Source organism: Falco naumanni, chromosome 13, assembly GCF_017639655.2.
Source record: "Falco naumanni isolate bFalNau1 chromosome 13, bFalNau1.pat, whole genome shotgun sequence".
Taxonomy (NCBI): Eukaryota; Metazoa; Chordata; class Aves; order Falconiformes; family Falconidae; genus Falco; species Falco naumanni.
In genome coordinates, this window is record NC_054066.1 from 3,503,314 (window position 1) to 3,518,852 (window position 15,539).

The 15,539-nt window shown below is 39.7% G+C and overlaps 1 protein-coding gene across 5 annotated transcripts in view; it reads right to left on the bottom strand.

The window, feature by feature from the left end:
- Positions 1 to 15,539, bottom strand: part of STAG1 (stromal antigen 1) — a 199,381-nt gene that overhangs the window by 94,087 nt on the left and 89,755 nt on the right. For 4 of the 5 annotated variants that reach the window (XM_040612606.1, XM_040612609.1, XM_040612608.1 and 1 more), the window contains exon 6: positions 240 to 316. In XM_040612606.1, the coding sequence (XP_040468540.1) occupies positions 240 to 316 (77 nt within the window). Of the gene's footprint in view, positions 1 to 239; positions 317 to 5,025; positions 5,146 to 15,539 lie in introns of those variants that run through there. The other variant, XM_040612610.1, reaches the window with a different exon arrangement.

Sequence of the window (15,539 nt, forward strand, 5' to 3'; positions counted from 1 at the left end):
AACTACCTTTTCCTATTATTTTATTACTTTTTGAGTTTCATTATTCTTCTTTCCTAAAGCTCATGCTGGCTTGTTATTCCTCATCCACCAGTTTAAATCGCTGCTTTGCTTGACAGTACAATTTCTGATACTGAGACATTGCTTATCCACTGGTTTCTTGCCCACTGCATTTTTATATTAAAAGAAAAGTATATTGTAATATCTTTTGTAATTTTAAAAGAACTATTTGTATACTATACCTCATCAAATTCTTCTGTCATTTTCCTTATGATTTCTGCATTTTGCATGTTCCTGAACATTTCAATTCTTACAGTACCTGTAATGTAATGAAGGAACAAAAGAAATTAACACAACACATTTTCTGTTACATTAAAGTATCAATGTTTTTCTGGTGCTTAAAAATATGTATGAAAGGGTATATAATGCAATAATAACAGGAATGCATTGAACAAAACTGCCTCTTGAAGAAGTGGGTAAAAAAAAACCACAATCACCTGTCTTGAAAAGTGCTGTCAGACTAGGAGTTAGCAAAATTTTCCATCTTTTTACAACTGAGTGAGTGTGATACAGAAGTGATAGCAATGTAGGACTCATGCCATGTCTGCAGTTGCACAGTGCTTTTAATTTTGTTTGCAAAATAAAATGAAGACCATCTTTCAGTTCCACAGCCACTGCTAGTAATTCCCCACTTTTTATGATGAGTCACCTGGATTATAGATATACCATGACCTCTATGCAGAGACACAGTAGTGGGTTTCAAACCGCTTAGCTCAGGACCAGCACAGCTTATTGACACAGCCACAGCATTGTGGGAGTGAGCTACAGCACCTGCAGACCGGAGCTAGCACAGCTGCATCATGTGCTGCTACAGTCAGCGAGCTTTTCCAAAACTAAAGGCTCCAAAGGGCTCAGTCAAGATGTGAGCCAGCTCAGGGCCAAAAGCAGCAGTTGTATCTGTTGTTCCTTCATCTGATTATGCCATTCCCCCTTGTTATGCGAAGAGTGAAGCTGACAGGATTAACTTTTTACTGTAAATTGAACAAAGCCAACAAAATTGAAAGTATAACAACACAACAGCAATAAAAAAAAATTCTTTTGACTCGATCTTAAATTCAATCAGTATAAAATAATAAAATATTTTACACATTATTGCCTTTGCAACTAGACGTTGTCTAAATATCCAACCATGTAACACAAGTCGACATAGAGAACTTTTTTTTCTACCGCACAATCTTCATTTGTTAATGGAAGAAATGCAGAAAAATTAAGCAAACTGCAAAGCTACAAAATCCATCCCAATGTCATTAACATTACAAAGAGTAAGTGTCCCTGCTGTTGCAAAAAGTTCAAGTGGATTAATGATCTACTGCATGGCTCCAAAAATTCACACCATAATAGAAGCAGCTTAACAGCTAATAGTATTAGTTTCTATATAAAGGATAAATAAAGATAATTTAAATGTACTAAATATTATGAGAAAGTTTTAATTCTGCTATTTTATTCCTTGAAAAATAAGCATTAGAAGCATATGCATTTCAAAATATGCAAGCACAGTTAGAGCACACCAATCCTCTAAGTCTCAGCAGGGGTACTGTTTTACAACACAACTTGAATATTGATTTCTTGAATTGATTTTGCTTCTTCATGAAATAACACTTACTTTTAGCCATTTCATATCAGATAACGCCATCAACCTCAGTTCTAACAATGACAATTTAAGTTTGTGCATGATAATTTTTATATTATTAATAAACAATTAGTAATGCAATATATTAATTTAAAACTAGAAACCCAAGAGAATACTACCATATGACAGTTGAAGACCTATTTTATCAGTTTTGATATCATCTGTACATGCAGCTACAATTTAATGTTTCCCCCAATACTGGAATTTTTAAGTGAAGCAGTTTTACAGTATGTCTCTGAGTACTAGTGGACAGCTATTCCTGGAAATTCACCTCAACTGCATTAATACCTACCTTTCTCCCACTGCATGCTGCCATCTGTTGCTCTTCTCATTGGCAATATAACCCTCATCAAATAAGTAACCACTGATCTTCGTTGTTCTGTTTTTTGTAGCCCTGATTCTAATTTTATTCTTTAATATTTATGACTTCTGTTAATAACCTTAAATAGCTTCCATATAATATATAAAGATGTTACTTTGTCAGAAAAAGTAAAAATACTATAACTAAAATTCCTTGCTAATGCCCCACATGCAATTCAATCTCAACCTCTTATAATTCTGTTCTGGTTCTCTGTATTTTTTCTCCCTGAGGATACGGAATGCAATTATACTGTGGTCATTATTATTTAGTGCCTCAGACAGTTACTTCTGAAATGACCTCCTGCATGTTACTCCACAGTCAAGCCAAGTATTATTTTTCCTTGACCAACTTCTCTCGAGGTTTCTCTGTCAGAGGGTGGCTGTTTAAAGCACAGCTGCTTTAATTCAACAACTCTGCAGATGCAGCAACAGTGCTCAGAGAAAGCTGATGGCTCACACCGGATCCATACACACCAGCCATGTCCCATCAGACAGCAAATCGTACAGACTGCGCCACAGACACGTGGAACCTGCCCACCGAATTGGCCAACGGGACAGGCTACAGACACAGGGCTACAGGCCATGGGCAGTTTCATGGAAAGGCTTTTTACTTTCCCTGACTAGAACTGAGACAGCATCATCTATCTCCTGGGCACTTCAGGATTTCCACTGATCACTGTGCAGAACTGTTACAGGTGAGGCTAGTGTAGATTTCTACATATATCTTCTAAACCAGCCACAGTTCATTTCTCTTGGAGCATGAGGCAGGGGCATGCACAGGATGAAACAAACTCTTGACATCTCCTGGGGACGCCAGGGTGGACAAGAGCTCAACACTGCCAAGGAAGTGTTAGCAAGCATTAAGAGGAGTGAAGATGAACAGCGCTCATCAATCACTGTCATGTCTCGTTCTTTCCCCCACTTTTTATGACAAAGTTTACTGGAAGTCAGGTCAAGCAAAATGAGCATTTCTACTTATCTGGCAGTAGGTAACAGCTTTGGCCTGACTGCTTTTCCTGCCACCACCTTTCTGCCACCCAACCAAAACACAAACCTGTCTGTTCTTCTGGGAAACTGAATTAACACTCCATAAATATGCTACAAAGACTCTGCTCACAACACATTTCATGGTGTCATCACAACATATCAGCACTGCAATGGTCAACATTGTTCAAATTCATAGTTTTTATCATTAGTGAAAAGCTAAGCTCTCTCATTTTAGAGTGAATCCTTAAAACATAGCAGATTTTTTATAAAATAGAGTTGAAGGTGTGGAATGCATTCCTGTGTCTCTACCTTACTTACGCTGCTAGTAGTCTTTTCTAAACGGAGTTTTACCTCTATCATGAAGCTCTCACTCTGCATTTAGTGAAGAGGATTTAAATTGTCCTAGTCCATTAACAAATTGAGAAGCCCAATCTACTTCAGTACTAAGTTCTCAGTTCAAACTTAATCACAAACATTGTGGGTAATTTTTTAAAAAAAAATCTTCTTGCTGACATGTAATTACATTTCCTTAATGACAAAATTCCAGTTTAACTTTCAGCTAGGACAGATACCAATTTAATTTGTCAATAATTAATCATGTCATCCAACCCAGCTTTTAAAAGTGAAAAGAAAAAAACCATATAGAAGACACAACATTATTTCAACAACAGAAGAGAAAGTCTAAAAGGGTCTTTACAAAATTGGATGAATACACTTAAAAAAAAAAAAAAACAATGAGAAGCTGTGCACAAAACAAGATACAATGTTTCTAGGAGATATACCACAGACTCAATGGCTTCAGAACATATTTATAGTGAGAAGACTACCCAGTTATAATAGTAAGCCCTGCAAAAGAAAAGTAACAAAAAAAATCCCCAAGAGCTCTGTAAGATATGTAAGCTCTCAAGGCTGAGCAACAACCAACCTTTCATACCAGGAGTAAAAGAGGGTACTCTTTGGATGCAGGTTGTTCCATGACTACCTGTCCTCCCCTGAAACAGAAGGCACTAACCACTGCTGGACAGCAAGGAACACCATCATTCCAACTACTACATTCCAGTGTAGTACATGGAGCGCCTACAGGGCACATGCATACATGGCCCACTGCATACAGCAATTCTGGTATTTCTATAGGGAAGGGAAGCTTATGTAACAGAAAGAAGCGCTGCACGTGGGCTACTCCAGCTATAATTGCCCGCAGTCATTTAAGCACTATTAATGAAAACAAATTACTCACTAGTAAATGGACTCTTGAATTCTAAACTACTGACAGTTGGTAATAAATTATATAGTCTGTAGTACACTAACTACGCTATATAGTCAGTTTTAATGTCTGGTACCTTTATTCACAGAAGCTACAGAGCTAATTTTATCCCTTCTCTTTTGAACCACCTGCCCAAACTGAGTAAGCTGCAAGAAAATTGCTTCTGGGAAAATTGCAGCTCAGGGCTAAAGTCAACAAATATAAAGTAAGCCCACAGTCTCCTGTTAAAAAAGGATTAATTGTGAGTCCTTAAATTCGTGGTGACTGATCAGTATCTCTCAACCACACAAATTGGAAAAACAGTAACCAGAAGAAAGATTTATAAAGGCATCAAGAGAAATACGCTAGAAGATTTGGACTGGAAGGTATCATATGAAAAAGGCAATGCACTCCTTTGCATTAGCTGAAAGTCGATAGTTAGGATCAGAGCACTGGTAAGTGATCTTGACTGTTGAAAGGTCAAGAGAGGGCAAGTTTAATAAAGATCTTCCAAGGATGGATGATGATTACAGAACTGCTGGATGGGCATTATTTCCTTCCCTTGATATCATTCAATGTGCATTTCCTATACCTTTATCTCCACTTACTATTTAGATCATAAAACAATCCACTTCAATGTCCATAAATGCCATTTTTAATTGTCTCAGAAACGTTAGTGACAAATCTCTGTATGAAAGATGATAAACAAAGACTGAAGTCAAACTATAAAGAGCACATTATTTCTCACCGCTCAACTTGGGTCATGGTACACTTCTGTAACACTTCATTTACTGTTCCCAGAAGAGAGCTGCCTGAAACTAACCAGAAATTACTCACACCAGTAAGAAAGTTTATTTTCTGTAGCTTGCTCACAATCACATAGGAACACTGAAGTAGATCTTACCTCACTGGAATCAATAGGTGTTAATCATTAATCTAAATGGAAGCAGTACTGGGACAGCTGAAGCACATCCAAATAGATTCCGAGACTCCTAAATCCCATCAGGGCTCCTAACTTCCTATTGATTTCTATGCTTGAAAACCGAAACACTTTACTGAAACCAGAAGTCAGGATTCTAGAAAGAAGTCAACCTAAATACTTAGTTGAATTTCAGCTTTCACAGCACATGCAGGAATAGAAGACTCTTCTGTTGATTTATTCCCCAATTCTTCCTGTCGCATGGACTCTACATTGCCCAATTTCTGTCGTCAATGAAGCAGTATTCAAAAGCCAGTATCTCCCTAAAAGACACAGCCCTAATTCACCCTTAGAACAGCTTTAGATGGTGAACTGTTACTGAATGAATCAGCAAGAATCCCAATAGGGAAAAAAAAGGAAAAAAAATACAGCCTCATGCAATTAAAACTGTATCACATTTAGAATCACAGGCAACTGTTATAAGGAATTCTAAAGGTTCATGTAAGTCCACCCTCCTACAATAAAACCAAAACCAAGCACCCATTAGTTCCCAAAATGTTTTCAAATGTATTCTGTAAAATCTCCCTACAATGTTAAACCCCTACCATTCACATGATACACAGTATAGACAGGAAAAACATATTCTCTTGCTGCAGTCCAATTCTTTAATTGACCTTCTGCTTATTAACTAACATACCAGAATATAGTTCTGTTACCCTTAATTTTGTTTTTCTTATTTTATGCATTGCTCCGATTTTGTCCAACATGCTTCGGCAATTCTTGAATATTTACCTTTAGTTCTTTGGGTTTTACATTCCATTGATTTTCAGACTACTGCATAGCACATGATTCAAACAAGTTGTTCTCTTGCTATAATTCCTATTCCTCCTTTGCTTTAGGTTATTTTGCACTTGACTCTTGAATATGGTTTCTTTTTTGGAACAGGAAGCTCCTCATTTTTCCTTGGCTCTGCTACCCATACAGACTTGTACATCTATTTTTTCAGTATAGCCTCTTCCTCCTTTGAAGATCATTACTGTTGTTTTGCCCTTCATATTGCTTTCACAGAACTAGGAATATTATTATTCTAACAGCTGAGGTCATTTAAGTCACCATCCTAATAATGAGAATTACCTCTAGCAGAGAACGTTTTCCATTTGTGTTCTCCATCTTCTGTATCAAAAAATTGTCACTACCACATTGTAAGAACTCACTGGACAATCCTTAACTTGCTATTCTACTCCTTGATGAGACCTTGCCAGTTTAAATCCATTCATCTCATAACCTATTATACTGTACATCATACGACCCACATAGGGATCAAAAAACAATGAAGCTTTTGTATCTGGCCGCCTTGTTTTGATGGCTCATAGACGTCTACAGAAGAAACTCCCGGCTTCTCTCCCCTGTCACTGGCTAGGCATCTTCAAGAAAGCTATTCTAGATTTCAGAACAGATGTAAATGTTACACAGGACAAGAATTCAGTGGCAAGCATTTTCCTGAATTTTCAGATCTTGATTTTGCTAAAAATCCTTCCAAGCAATTTTCCGGAATTAGATAAAGCCCAGAAAAAATATTCCAGAGAACTGTGTTAGCCCCACTTTGAGTCTTAAGTCTTAAGCTGTATGAGAGACATATGAATAGAAAATACTTCCACCAGAGAGCAAAGAAAAGGACAAATTAATTTGTTGCTTGTCATCATGGACAGACACTTGAGGGTAGAAATGTCTTTCTCTATCGCAATGTGATGTTAAAGCTGAGAAAAACTGCAACAAAACTTAGGTTCTGGCATGGAGGAAACTGGCCGTTGCAGTCCTTTCATCCTTCTTAGGGCCCTTTTGTGCTCTCTCCTCCCAATGCCTGACTGCCACCTACAGTTCCTCCTCTGTGCTCATTACATGTCCAACGATGGCACGCACGTATAACGTACAGTCATAAACTGAGACAGAAAGAAGCACCTTGAATGGGACCACTACTAAAGCATTTTAAATTTTACGCCTCCATGATACAAGGCCCAGAAATCCATTATTGCTCTGGTTTATGTAACTCAAACATAAGCAAGAAAACACATTTTTCTTATTATCATACAAAAAATTAGCTGAGCTGTTTCTGCTGGCCTTTTACAACTAAATTCAGCCTAAAGGAAGATGTCTTGCTCAGTATGGAAACTTCAATGTGATCTCTTAAAGTTTACTAAAATGGAACCGGGTGATTAGGCCTAGTCAGCAGAGGCAGGTCCTGCCTGGCTGCCCTGATCTCCTTGTGGGACAAGGTGACCCCCCTGACGGGTGAGGGACAGGCTGCGGGTGGTGGCTGCCCGGGCTGGAGCGAAGCCTTTGGCACCGTCCCCACAGCATCTCCTGCAGCCACCAGCTGCTCCCGGCCGGGCCGGGGGGGCTCTGCGCGGGGTCAGGAGCTGGGGGGCGGCCGGGCCAGGGAGCGGTGGGGAATGGAGTCACATCCCGCTGGCGCCAGGCACACGGGGGGTTCCCCAGGGCTCAGCGCCGGGGCCCGTCCTGCTGCGTGTCTGCACCGCCGGGCTGGGCGAGGGGAGCGAGTGCCCCCTCAGTCAGGGCAGGGGGCACCCAGCTGGGGGGAGCTGAGCTGCTGGGGGGCGGGGGGCTCTGCAGGGGGGCTGGGCAGGCCGGGCCGAGGGGCCGAGGCCAGCGGGTGAGGGTCGGCAGGGCTCAGCGCCGGGCTGGGTTAATGGTTGGACTCAATGATCTTAAAGGTCTTTCCCCAACCTGAATGATTCTATGATTGAACCAAATCAGTAACGTTGATAGTGCCAAGAGCTATAAGGAGTATCAATAAAGGCAGTCAAAAACATCAGTAAAGCTGGATGGACTTTCTAGTTGTTTTGACTATCACAGTGCTCACTGCATGAAACTGGAATTTTAGTGTCGAATCCTTGCTATTTCTGATACCCAAATTGAAAGACAATGGTTTCCTTTTTAGAGTGAGCTATCCTACATTACATTTAGAAATTCAAGTTCTGAATGAGATTAAGAAGTTGATAACTATGTATATAACTAGTGCTTCATGTGATTTGAATTGTTCATCTCTTTCCAAATGTTATTTGATCCAGAAGGTAACAGTGAAGGTAACGATTCCCTCGTTACAGGTATAGGAAGAAATCCATTGAAGACTTAGAAATTTTTACAAAGATGGCAATTATTTGTGCCAATGACTTTTGCCAATCCAGTTACTTCCCCTTGCTGCAACAGCAACAAAAAAGTACACATTGTTATAGTAAAAGTGATAGGAACTTTATGTCTACTGTAAAGAAATCAAATCCTATGAAATTCCTAAGCTTCAAAGGTGTGAGAATTTGCTACTTGCTTGAACTATCCTGTCAAAAGAAAAAATAAAAGGGGATGGGGGGGGGGGAGAAAAAAAAAAAGAAAAAAAAAAGAAAAATAAAGAATCCAGGAGCGATCCAAAGAACTACATACCACTACATCCGACTACTGTGCCAGACTGGAAGCTCATGTACTACAGAACTGGTGGGCCTATTCAAGGGTTGATATTATTTTTGTGAAGTAATGCTTCACAGAACCCTTGGAGCTCCATAGGGCATTAATAAGCAGCTAAAAGTCATACATTTATGCAACACATACATTTTCAAAATCTTATAATGATCTCCCTCATTTAGTTCTTAATGAAGTTGATATGCAATAATAAAGAAAATTCTCAGATTAAAAGACAGGAAAGCAATGATAGCAAAAATAGTCAGTTTGAGAAGGGAATGAACCTATCATTAGGTCCTTCTAAGCATCGCTGTTGATAAAAATATGTTAAATAGCAGATAAAAATGTTTTGAATGAAAGATTAATAACAGAGCAGAAAAAGTTTGCTGGTGACAGAATTATTTAGAACAGCTAGAATTAAAGCTGAGAGCCACCATTGTCAAAGGATTTCACAGTAATGAAATTGGTAAAATGGCAAATAATGCTTTTCAGGAAGCATGCTAATTCCACAAACTACTAGTAGAAAAAGAAGTAGGCCGACATATAGTGTCAAAAATAGTACACTTCATGTGTTCAGGCCTTAAAATTTCAATAAAGCAAACTTCCTTACTCTGAGTTTAAGGCAGATAACACTGTTTTGATATGGCTCTACAGTATTTGCATTTGGTAACTCTAAGCTGCTTTTCATCTTGATGTTAATGCCACTGACTGAGTAACAGAAGCCAAATAATTAATAACTAAAGCCACTAAACTTGCAATCTAGTATTTGTACTGAATTATTTCAAGAAATACATCTTTTCATGCTTTGATGGCTTGAAATAGTAATGCTCATAAAGTACCCACCTTTTTGTCAGACAACTTCACACTTGAACAACAGCACATTACATGAACATGAGTAAAAGGCTCAGGAGCCTTTGCTACCTCCAAGGCAGCACTTTGCTCCTAGTAATGCCTTAAAGCTTTTGTGCTTGGAAGCATCCACAACTGCAGTTATCTAGCAGCTGTATCCTGCCCTGCATTGCCTCAATTCACTCTGGCTGAACGAGAAGCCTGTGATCAAGGAGGACACTTCACTTAATGAGAGGAGAGCACTGACTCCAGCATATTCTTGGGTTTAAGCTCCTCTGAAACTTTCCAACTGTTTACTTAGCACTCGTTCCAAGATTCATTTCTGTGAGCACTACTCATTGCTGCAGTTTCCTGCACATGTGCTGTAAGGGAACATTTGTTAAGAAAAACATTCCTTGTGGATCTGGTGAGACAAAAACTAACATACGGATTTTTGTATCCAGCAATCAGCACTAGGTGTTAGGAAGAGTGCGAGTACAAGTCATCACTGGATGAATCTTGCATTTGGCAGCAGTTTAGGTTTTACCTGAACTGCAAGCTGTTAAGCCACACTGTGACTTATTAATTAATTAATACCTGCTACTGGATCTATCATTTCTTAATTAGTTTGTATTTTTCACCTCCACAGAACTGTGCATCAATGAAATCTGCAGTTTAGCTCTATGTTCCCTTAAGAAAGTACATAATTCTGTTTTTAAAGCTGCTGCCTGATCATTTTATTCGAAAAGCTTGGGATCTTCACTTGAAGAGCGAATAACTTCCTCTGCTCGCCCTTCTTTTGCTTGAGTTTTTCTCTCTAATTTTGTACATCCTTTTAGAAATAAACTACTTTCAATGCTCAAGATGCAGATACAATGTAAGTTTGAGAGCTTATATTTTTTTCTTTGTTTCTAATATATACACACATAAATTTGCCCTTTATTTCTAATTAACTTTGCCTCTCAGAGCACTGCCAAGCAAAGAGATTGTATTTTCAAATTATTCACAATGACAGCAGGCTCCAGAAGTACACATTAGTAACTACAGCTTGCCACTGCATACGCGGAACCAGACTTTGGCTGCATGCTGTCAGAAGTTACTGAAATCTAGCAATATAAACACAGGTAGTCTGGAAGTAGAGCTGCAAGTCAAGTGTAAGATACAACAATGTAAATATTTGAAATAAGTCCGTTTAGGTATATCTACTCTTTCAGAGCGCTTTTATCCAGGCCTGTTTTCACATCTAGACTCACCCATCACCTGTTAATATGCAACACACAAGCCTCCCTCTGCAATGAGGGGCCCAGTGTGGGCCTAAGCTCTTACCCCTCCTGGGTGGGGATCTTATCTGTGTGTGTGTGAGTACCTGATGGGGGGATGCAAGGACAACCAAGCCACACACTTCTCAGTGGTTCCCAGTCTCAGGAGAAGAGCCAGACAATCCAAACATGAGCACACTAATAGAGTCTAACTGTGTAAGCATTTTTGCAGCCAAGGGTGGAGTAAAACTATTACTGCCATTGCTAACCAGAGGCCACAGGCATTGTAACTGTGCCTGTGTTCACTGCACCCTAGTCCTGGGCTGTTAGGCTAGTTATCAATGTTTTATGAGTACCTGCTGTGTGCACTGAAGCTTGGTACCAGGTGTCTCTTGTTGTAACGCACAGTTCAGCTGTGGGATAATACAACAGCAAAGACCTTGAAAATACACAAGCTGTCTGATAAGCTGATTTCCGCTAAGACGAACCACTTTGTACCATTATTTTGCACTTCTAATGCACCAATATACTCTCTTTATACTTTTACAAGATTTCATAGCAGTTACAATAAACCCCAGAGCAGTTTTAAAAATACTGAGTACTCCTTGAAGGCAAAATAATGGATTTCTGTTCCACCATATTGGAAGAGGCTTCATATACTACCGATTCTTTATTACGCATTCTTCTGGATAGCTAAAAGGTTTAATCCACCAATTTTGAACGTAATAAATAGATAATTATTATTTTTAAACAGATGGCTTATTCCTGTTCAGTTTTGTAACATTTTTACCAAGTGTTTGCCCACACAAGGACAAACTCACAGCTACTTACTTTCCTTAGAAACCTAGAATTACAAAATAATTTCACTTGGCAGGATTACTGACTGCCGTCTAGTCCAAACCCTTCCCAAGCAGGGCCAAGTAAAGCAGGCTGCCCAGGTGAGTTCTGAGTATGTCCCAGAACGATGATCCCACAGCCTCCCTGAGCCTTTATTATGCCTCCAGTACTTGACAACCTCATATCGAAAATGTTTTCCCTTACGTCACACTGGAATTTCCCATGTTTCAACTTCCATCTACGAACGGTCGTCCTATTGCTATGAAACTGCATGCAAAGTCTGGCTTCACCTTCTCTCTAGTCTCCCATTACTTCAAGAGAGCAGTAAGATCTCCCTTTGGCCTTCTGGTGACTGAGCAACGCTGTTCTGTCAGCTCCCCCACAGAAGCCCTTCTGCAAATCCAGACTCTTAACCATGTCACATTTATCCACATTTTGTGCTTCAAAGAACTTCAAGCTCTCTTTCACAGAAACCATCCACCAAGGATGCTCATTTCAGAGTCCCCAGGACACCCACTGCCGCAGCCCTGCCTGCCTTCCACTTCTGTGAAAGTGCCTGTCCCACCTCCAGGTTCACGCTGACAAGACAGCTCAGCCGTGACCCACAGACGTACTGCCAGTCTTCAGCAACCCTTCACACAGGTTTTGCCAAAGGATATTTTATCAGAGAAGCAAATTTCTTGTTAGTCAGTATCTGCATTTCTCTCAATACATAAAAAAAGCTCCATAAAACATGGCACCTCCACTCACCAGGAAGTTAGGAGGCGAAAGACAACCACAGGAGGATTATACGGCCAGGGTCCACCCTCCTTCCCTCACTCTTTCTGCTTCCCCTGATGCAGTATTGATCCTTGCCTCAGTCATCTGTTACTCTTATTTCTAGCCCTACTTCTCAGGTTTCTCTGAAGCAGTAAAGAAGGGAAGATGAAAGAGAAGTCCTAAAAAAGAAATTACAAAAAGAGAAGTAATTATCTAGAGATCTCCAACTGATGTGACAGGCTATAGACTCCACACGAGAAGGTATCTCATAAGAAAGAAAACAACGTAACAAGAAAAAAAAAATTAAAGAGAGAAACAGAATCCTTTACAGTGCCCTTCTTCCCCCAAAGCAACAGGCCGGGCCTTTCCACAAGCTGTGCCACACCTGGCTGTTGCCAAAGATGTGACAAAATCCCGCAGGCCAACAAAGCAAGTCCCCTGCAGCTGCTGAAGGAGCACCGTGCTCTGCCTCTCCTTCACCTGCCTCCTGACCCTTGAGACAACTGATCATGCTCTATTCACCTCAAGGAAGCTACTGTTAAGTGCGTGAGATCTTTTCAAATATGGCTCTGAAGAAATACACTCGGTACAGGTCCTCTGCAATTTTACTTAAGCTCTTTGCTGCTCCCGTATGTGGATGGGAAGGATAAGGCCCGAAAGGAATGTCTGCATTTGCAGCAGCGATACAGCACCACATCTCATTAGCAGTGGTATCACCAAACAGACCAAAATAGCTCCAGGTTTCCCAGAGTCGATCCTTACTTTTCCAAATTCCCTGGTCACTACTCTTGAGATCCACCAGGAAAACACTGATGGGTATCTGCCCGTATAATTTATTTGATGGAAAAAGAGACATGGTAAACAACAACAGTAAAACAGACGCTTTATAAGCACTGCAAATAGAGCTGCAGTGGAAAGCTGAAGACCTTTAACAGCCAGTTTGATGAAAGCTGGCGTGCTTCATAAAACAAAACTGGAGATACAAGTTGTTTCAAAGACGTTTCTGTATCTAAAACATTTGCCTTCCCTTATTAAATTACTTATTAAATGAAAGCCACCATCTACCTGAAAATTTTCTATGCTTCTTTTATTACTCTGAAAGAAGGAAATGAGAATTGTTGCACTTCTGTCTGTAGCTACGCTGCTTAATAAATTCTGAACTATTTGTTTAAACCAAATCTTGACTGATCTTGGATATAAAATGCCCTAATAAATTTTACAAAAGCAGGTAGTTGAATAGAAGCCAAAGAGGTCATTCAGGCACAGTATGAACCATGACCCCAATCGCTGTTAATCTCTCCCAGCCTCTGACAGAGGCTGCAAAAAGTCAGGGACGCTCACTTTGTGAATGCTGCTGCTTCTTCAAGGAAAGTTTCAATTGGAGCACAACCACTTCTCCCCCAGAAGTGTTTGTCTATATATCTTATTTAGTTTCCAAAAAGTTACAAGCTTCTTCCAAATCTTTGAGAGTTACACGGTATTCAGAACATCATGGAACCATATCATGGAATCGTATCACGGAATGGTTTTGGTTGGAAGGGACCTTAAAGATCACCTAGTTCCAACCCTCTGCCACAGGCAGGGACACCTTCCACTAGACCAGGTTCATCTCTTCAAAAAGAGTATCTAACACTTCCTAAGCACATTCAACAGCTTTTGTATAATTCAGTAAAGAAGATCAACACAGATACACTAGAAATCACTCTTCATTAGTTCTGCTTCTCAGGAAATCATTTATTTAGAGTATATTAAAGACTAAAGCATTTACTGACCATGATCTGTGAAAAGACAATGTAAACATTAGCTGAATGGGCTCAAAGCAATGTCTTCATCTTTCCCTCTCCTCATTCAAAATTATGCAAGGTGAGAGAAGTTCTCCTTTTTCACATAATTATTTTTGCTGCTTTGCTAGGAAAAAAAAGTATGTTCTCTTACCTATTAGCTCACTCCAATACTCCTTTTTACTTTCTGACTACCAGAACACATGTATGGAGATTTTTCTTTGTCTAAGGAAATACAAATAATTTGACAAATCACATGCAAAAAAACCCGTAATTTTTTGTGCTTAGAAACTATAAAGCAGAAACTAAGAACTGCCAAACTTGCGATGCTCTGTGCAACCTTGACTTAGTCTCTTTGTGTGTCAACCTTGATGACTCCCTAACTTACATGGTTCTCTGCTATTCTGTCTGGCTTCATTAGCCACAGAAAACAGAACAGCTGGAAGCAAACAGGAGCTGTGTTGGTGAAATTGTTGTATCTCCAAATGCATGCAGCTCCTGCTACAGCCAATGAACTAGGTAAGGAAGCACAGGAAGATGGTGGTCTTACACGAGGAACTGGTTAGGATGCTGCAGACTACTATTTTTGTTCACTTCTGAGTTCCTAAAAAGGGTCTGGACAATTTAAAACTATTTCAAAGATGGTCGATAATAGCACATTCTCCATTTTCCAAGCATCTCTCTTGCAGTCTCATGGATGAATTTACAGAAGTGCAGACACAAACAGTGCTAACTGCATGTACACTGACTGTAACACTGTCCTTTGGCTATATAAACCCCCCTAAACTTAAGAATCAGGGGAAAAGCTTGAATCAGCCCTTCCTCACTGGAGAGGGTGAAGGAAGAGGGCTTAGGCTAGACTCCTGCTTTTTCCTTATTGCAAATATCTATCTATTATACAAAAATAAAAACTTCAAGTTTCCACCCATGAACTTTAACAAATCTCCTAGGTACTCCAAGCATAGTCATTATGCAATTGAAAAGAAGTAGCAGGAAATCAGTAACAGCTATGGTTTAAACATGCAATATGGTATCTGAAAAAACCTGCCCATAGGGAGTGGCACAGATATTGTATCAGCTGTCTCAAAATCTTTTTATAGCAATGACTCTGTGCCTGGATTAGCCGTTTACAGAGCAGAGACAGGATCTTTATTTACAAGGGATTTACAAAGAAAAACTAGATGAAGCCCTATATAAAAAAGCCCTTGAAGAAAAGTTAGGTTCTTTTATTTTTGATTAGAACTTGGCTACTATGGAAAAATGAGAGGAAGCATCATATTAAGAGTGAAGTTAAAACAACACAATGAAGAGTTTCTCAACTTGTTTTGGCACGGGTAAGAGAATAAGCACGTACTAGAACCAAAATCAGTAAATTTCTGTACATGCTTCTAAAAATGCAATGCAAGAG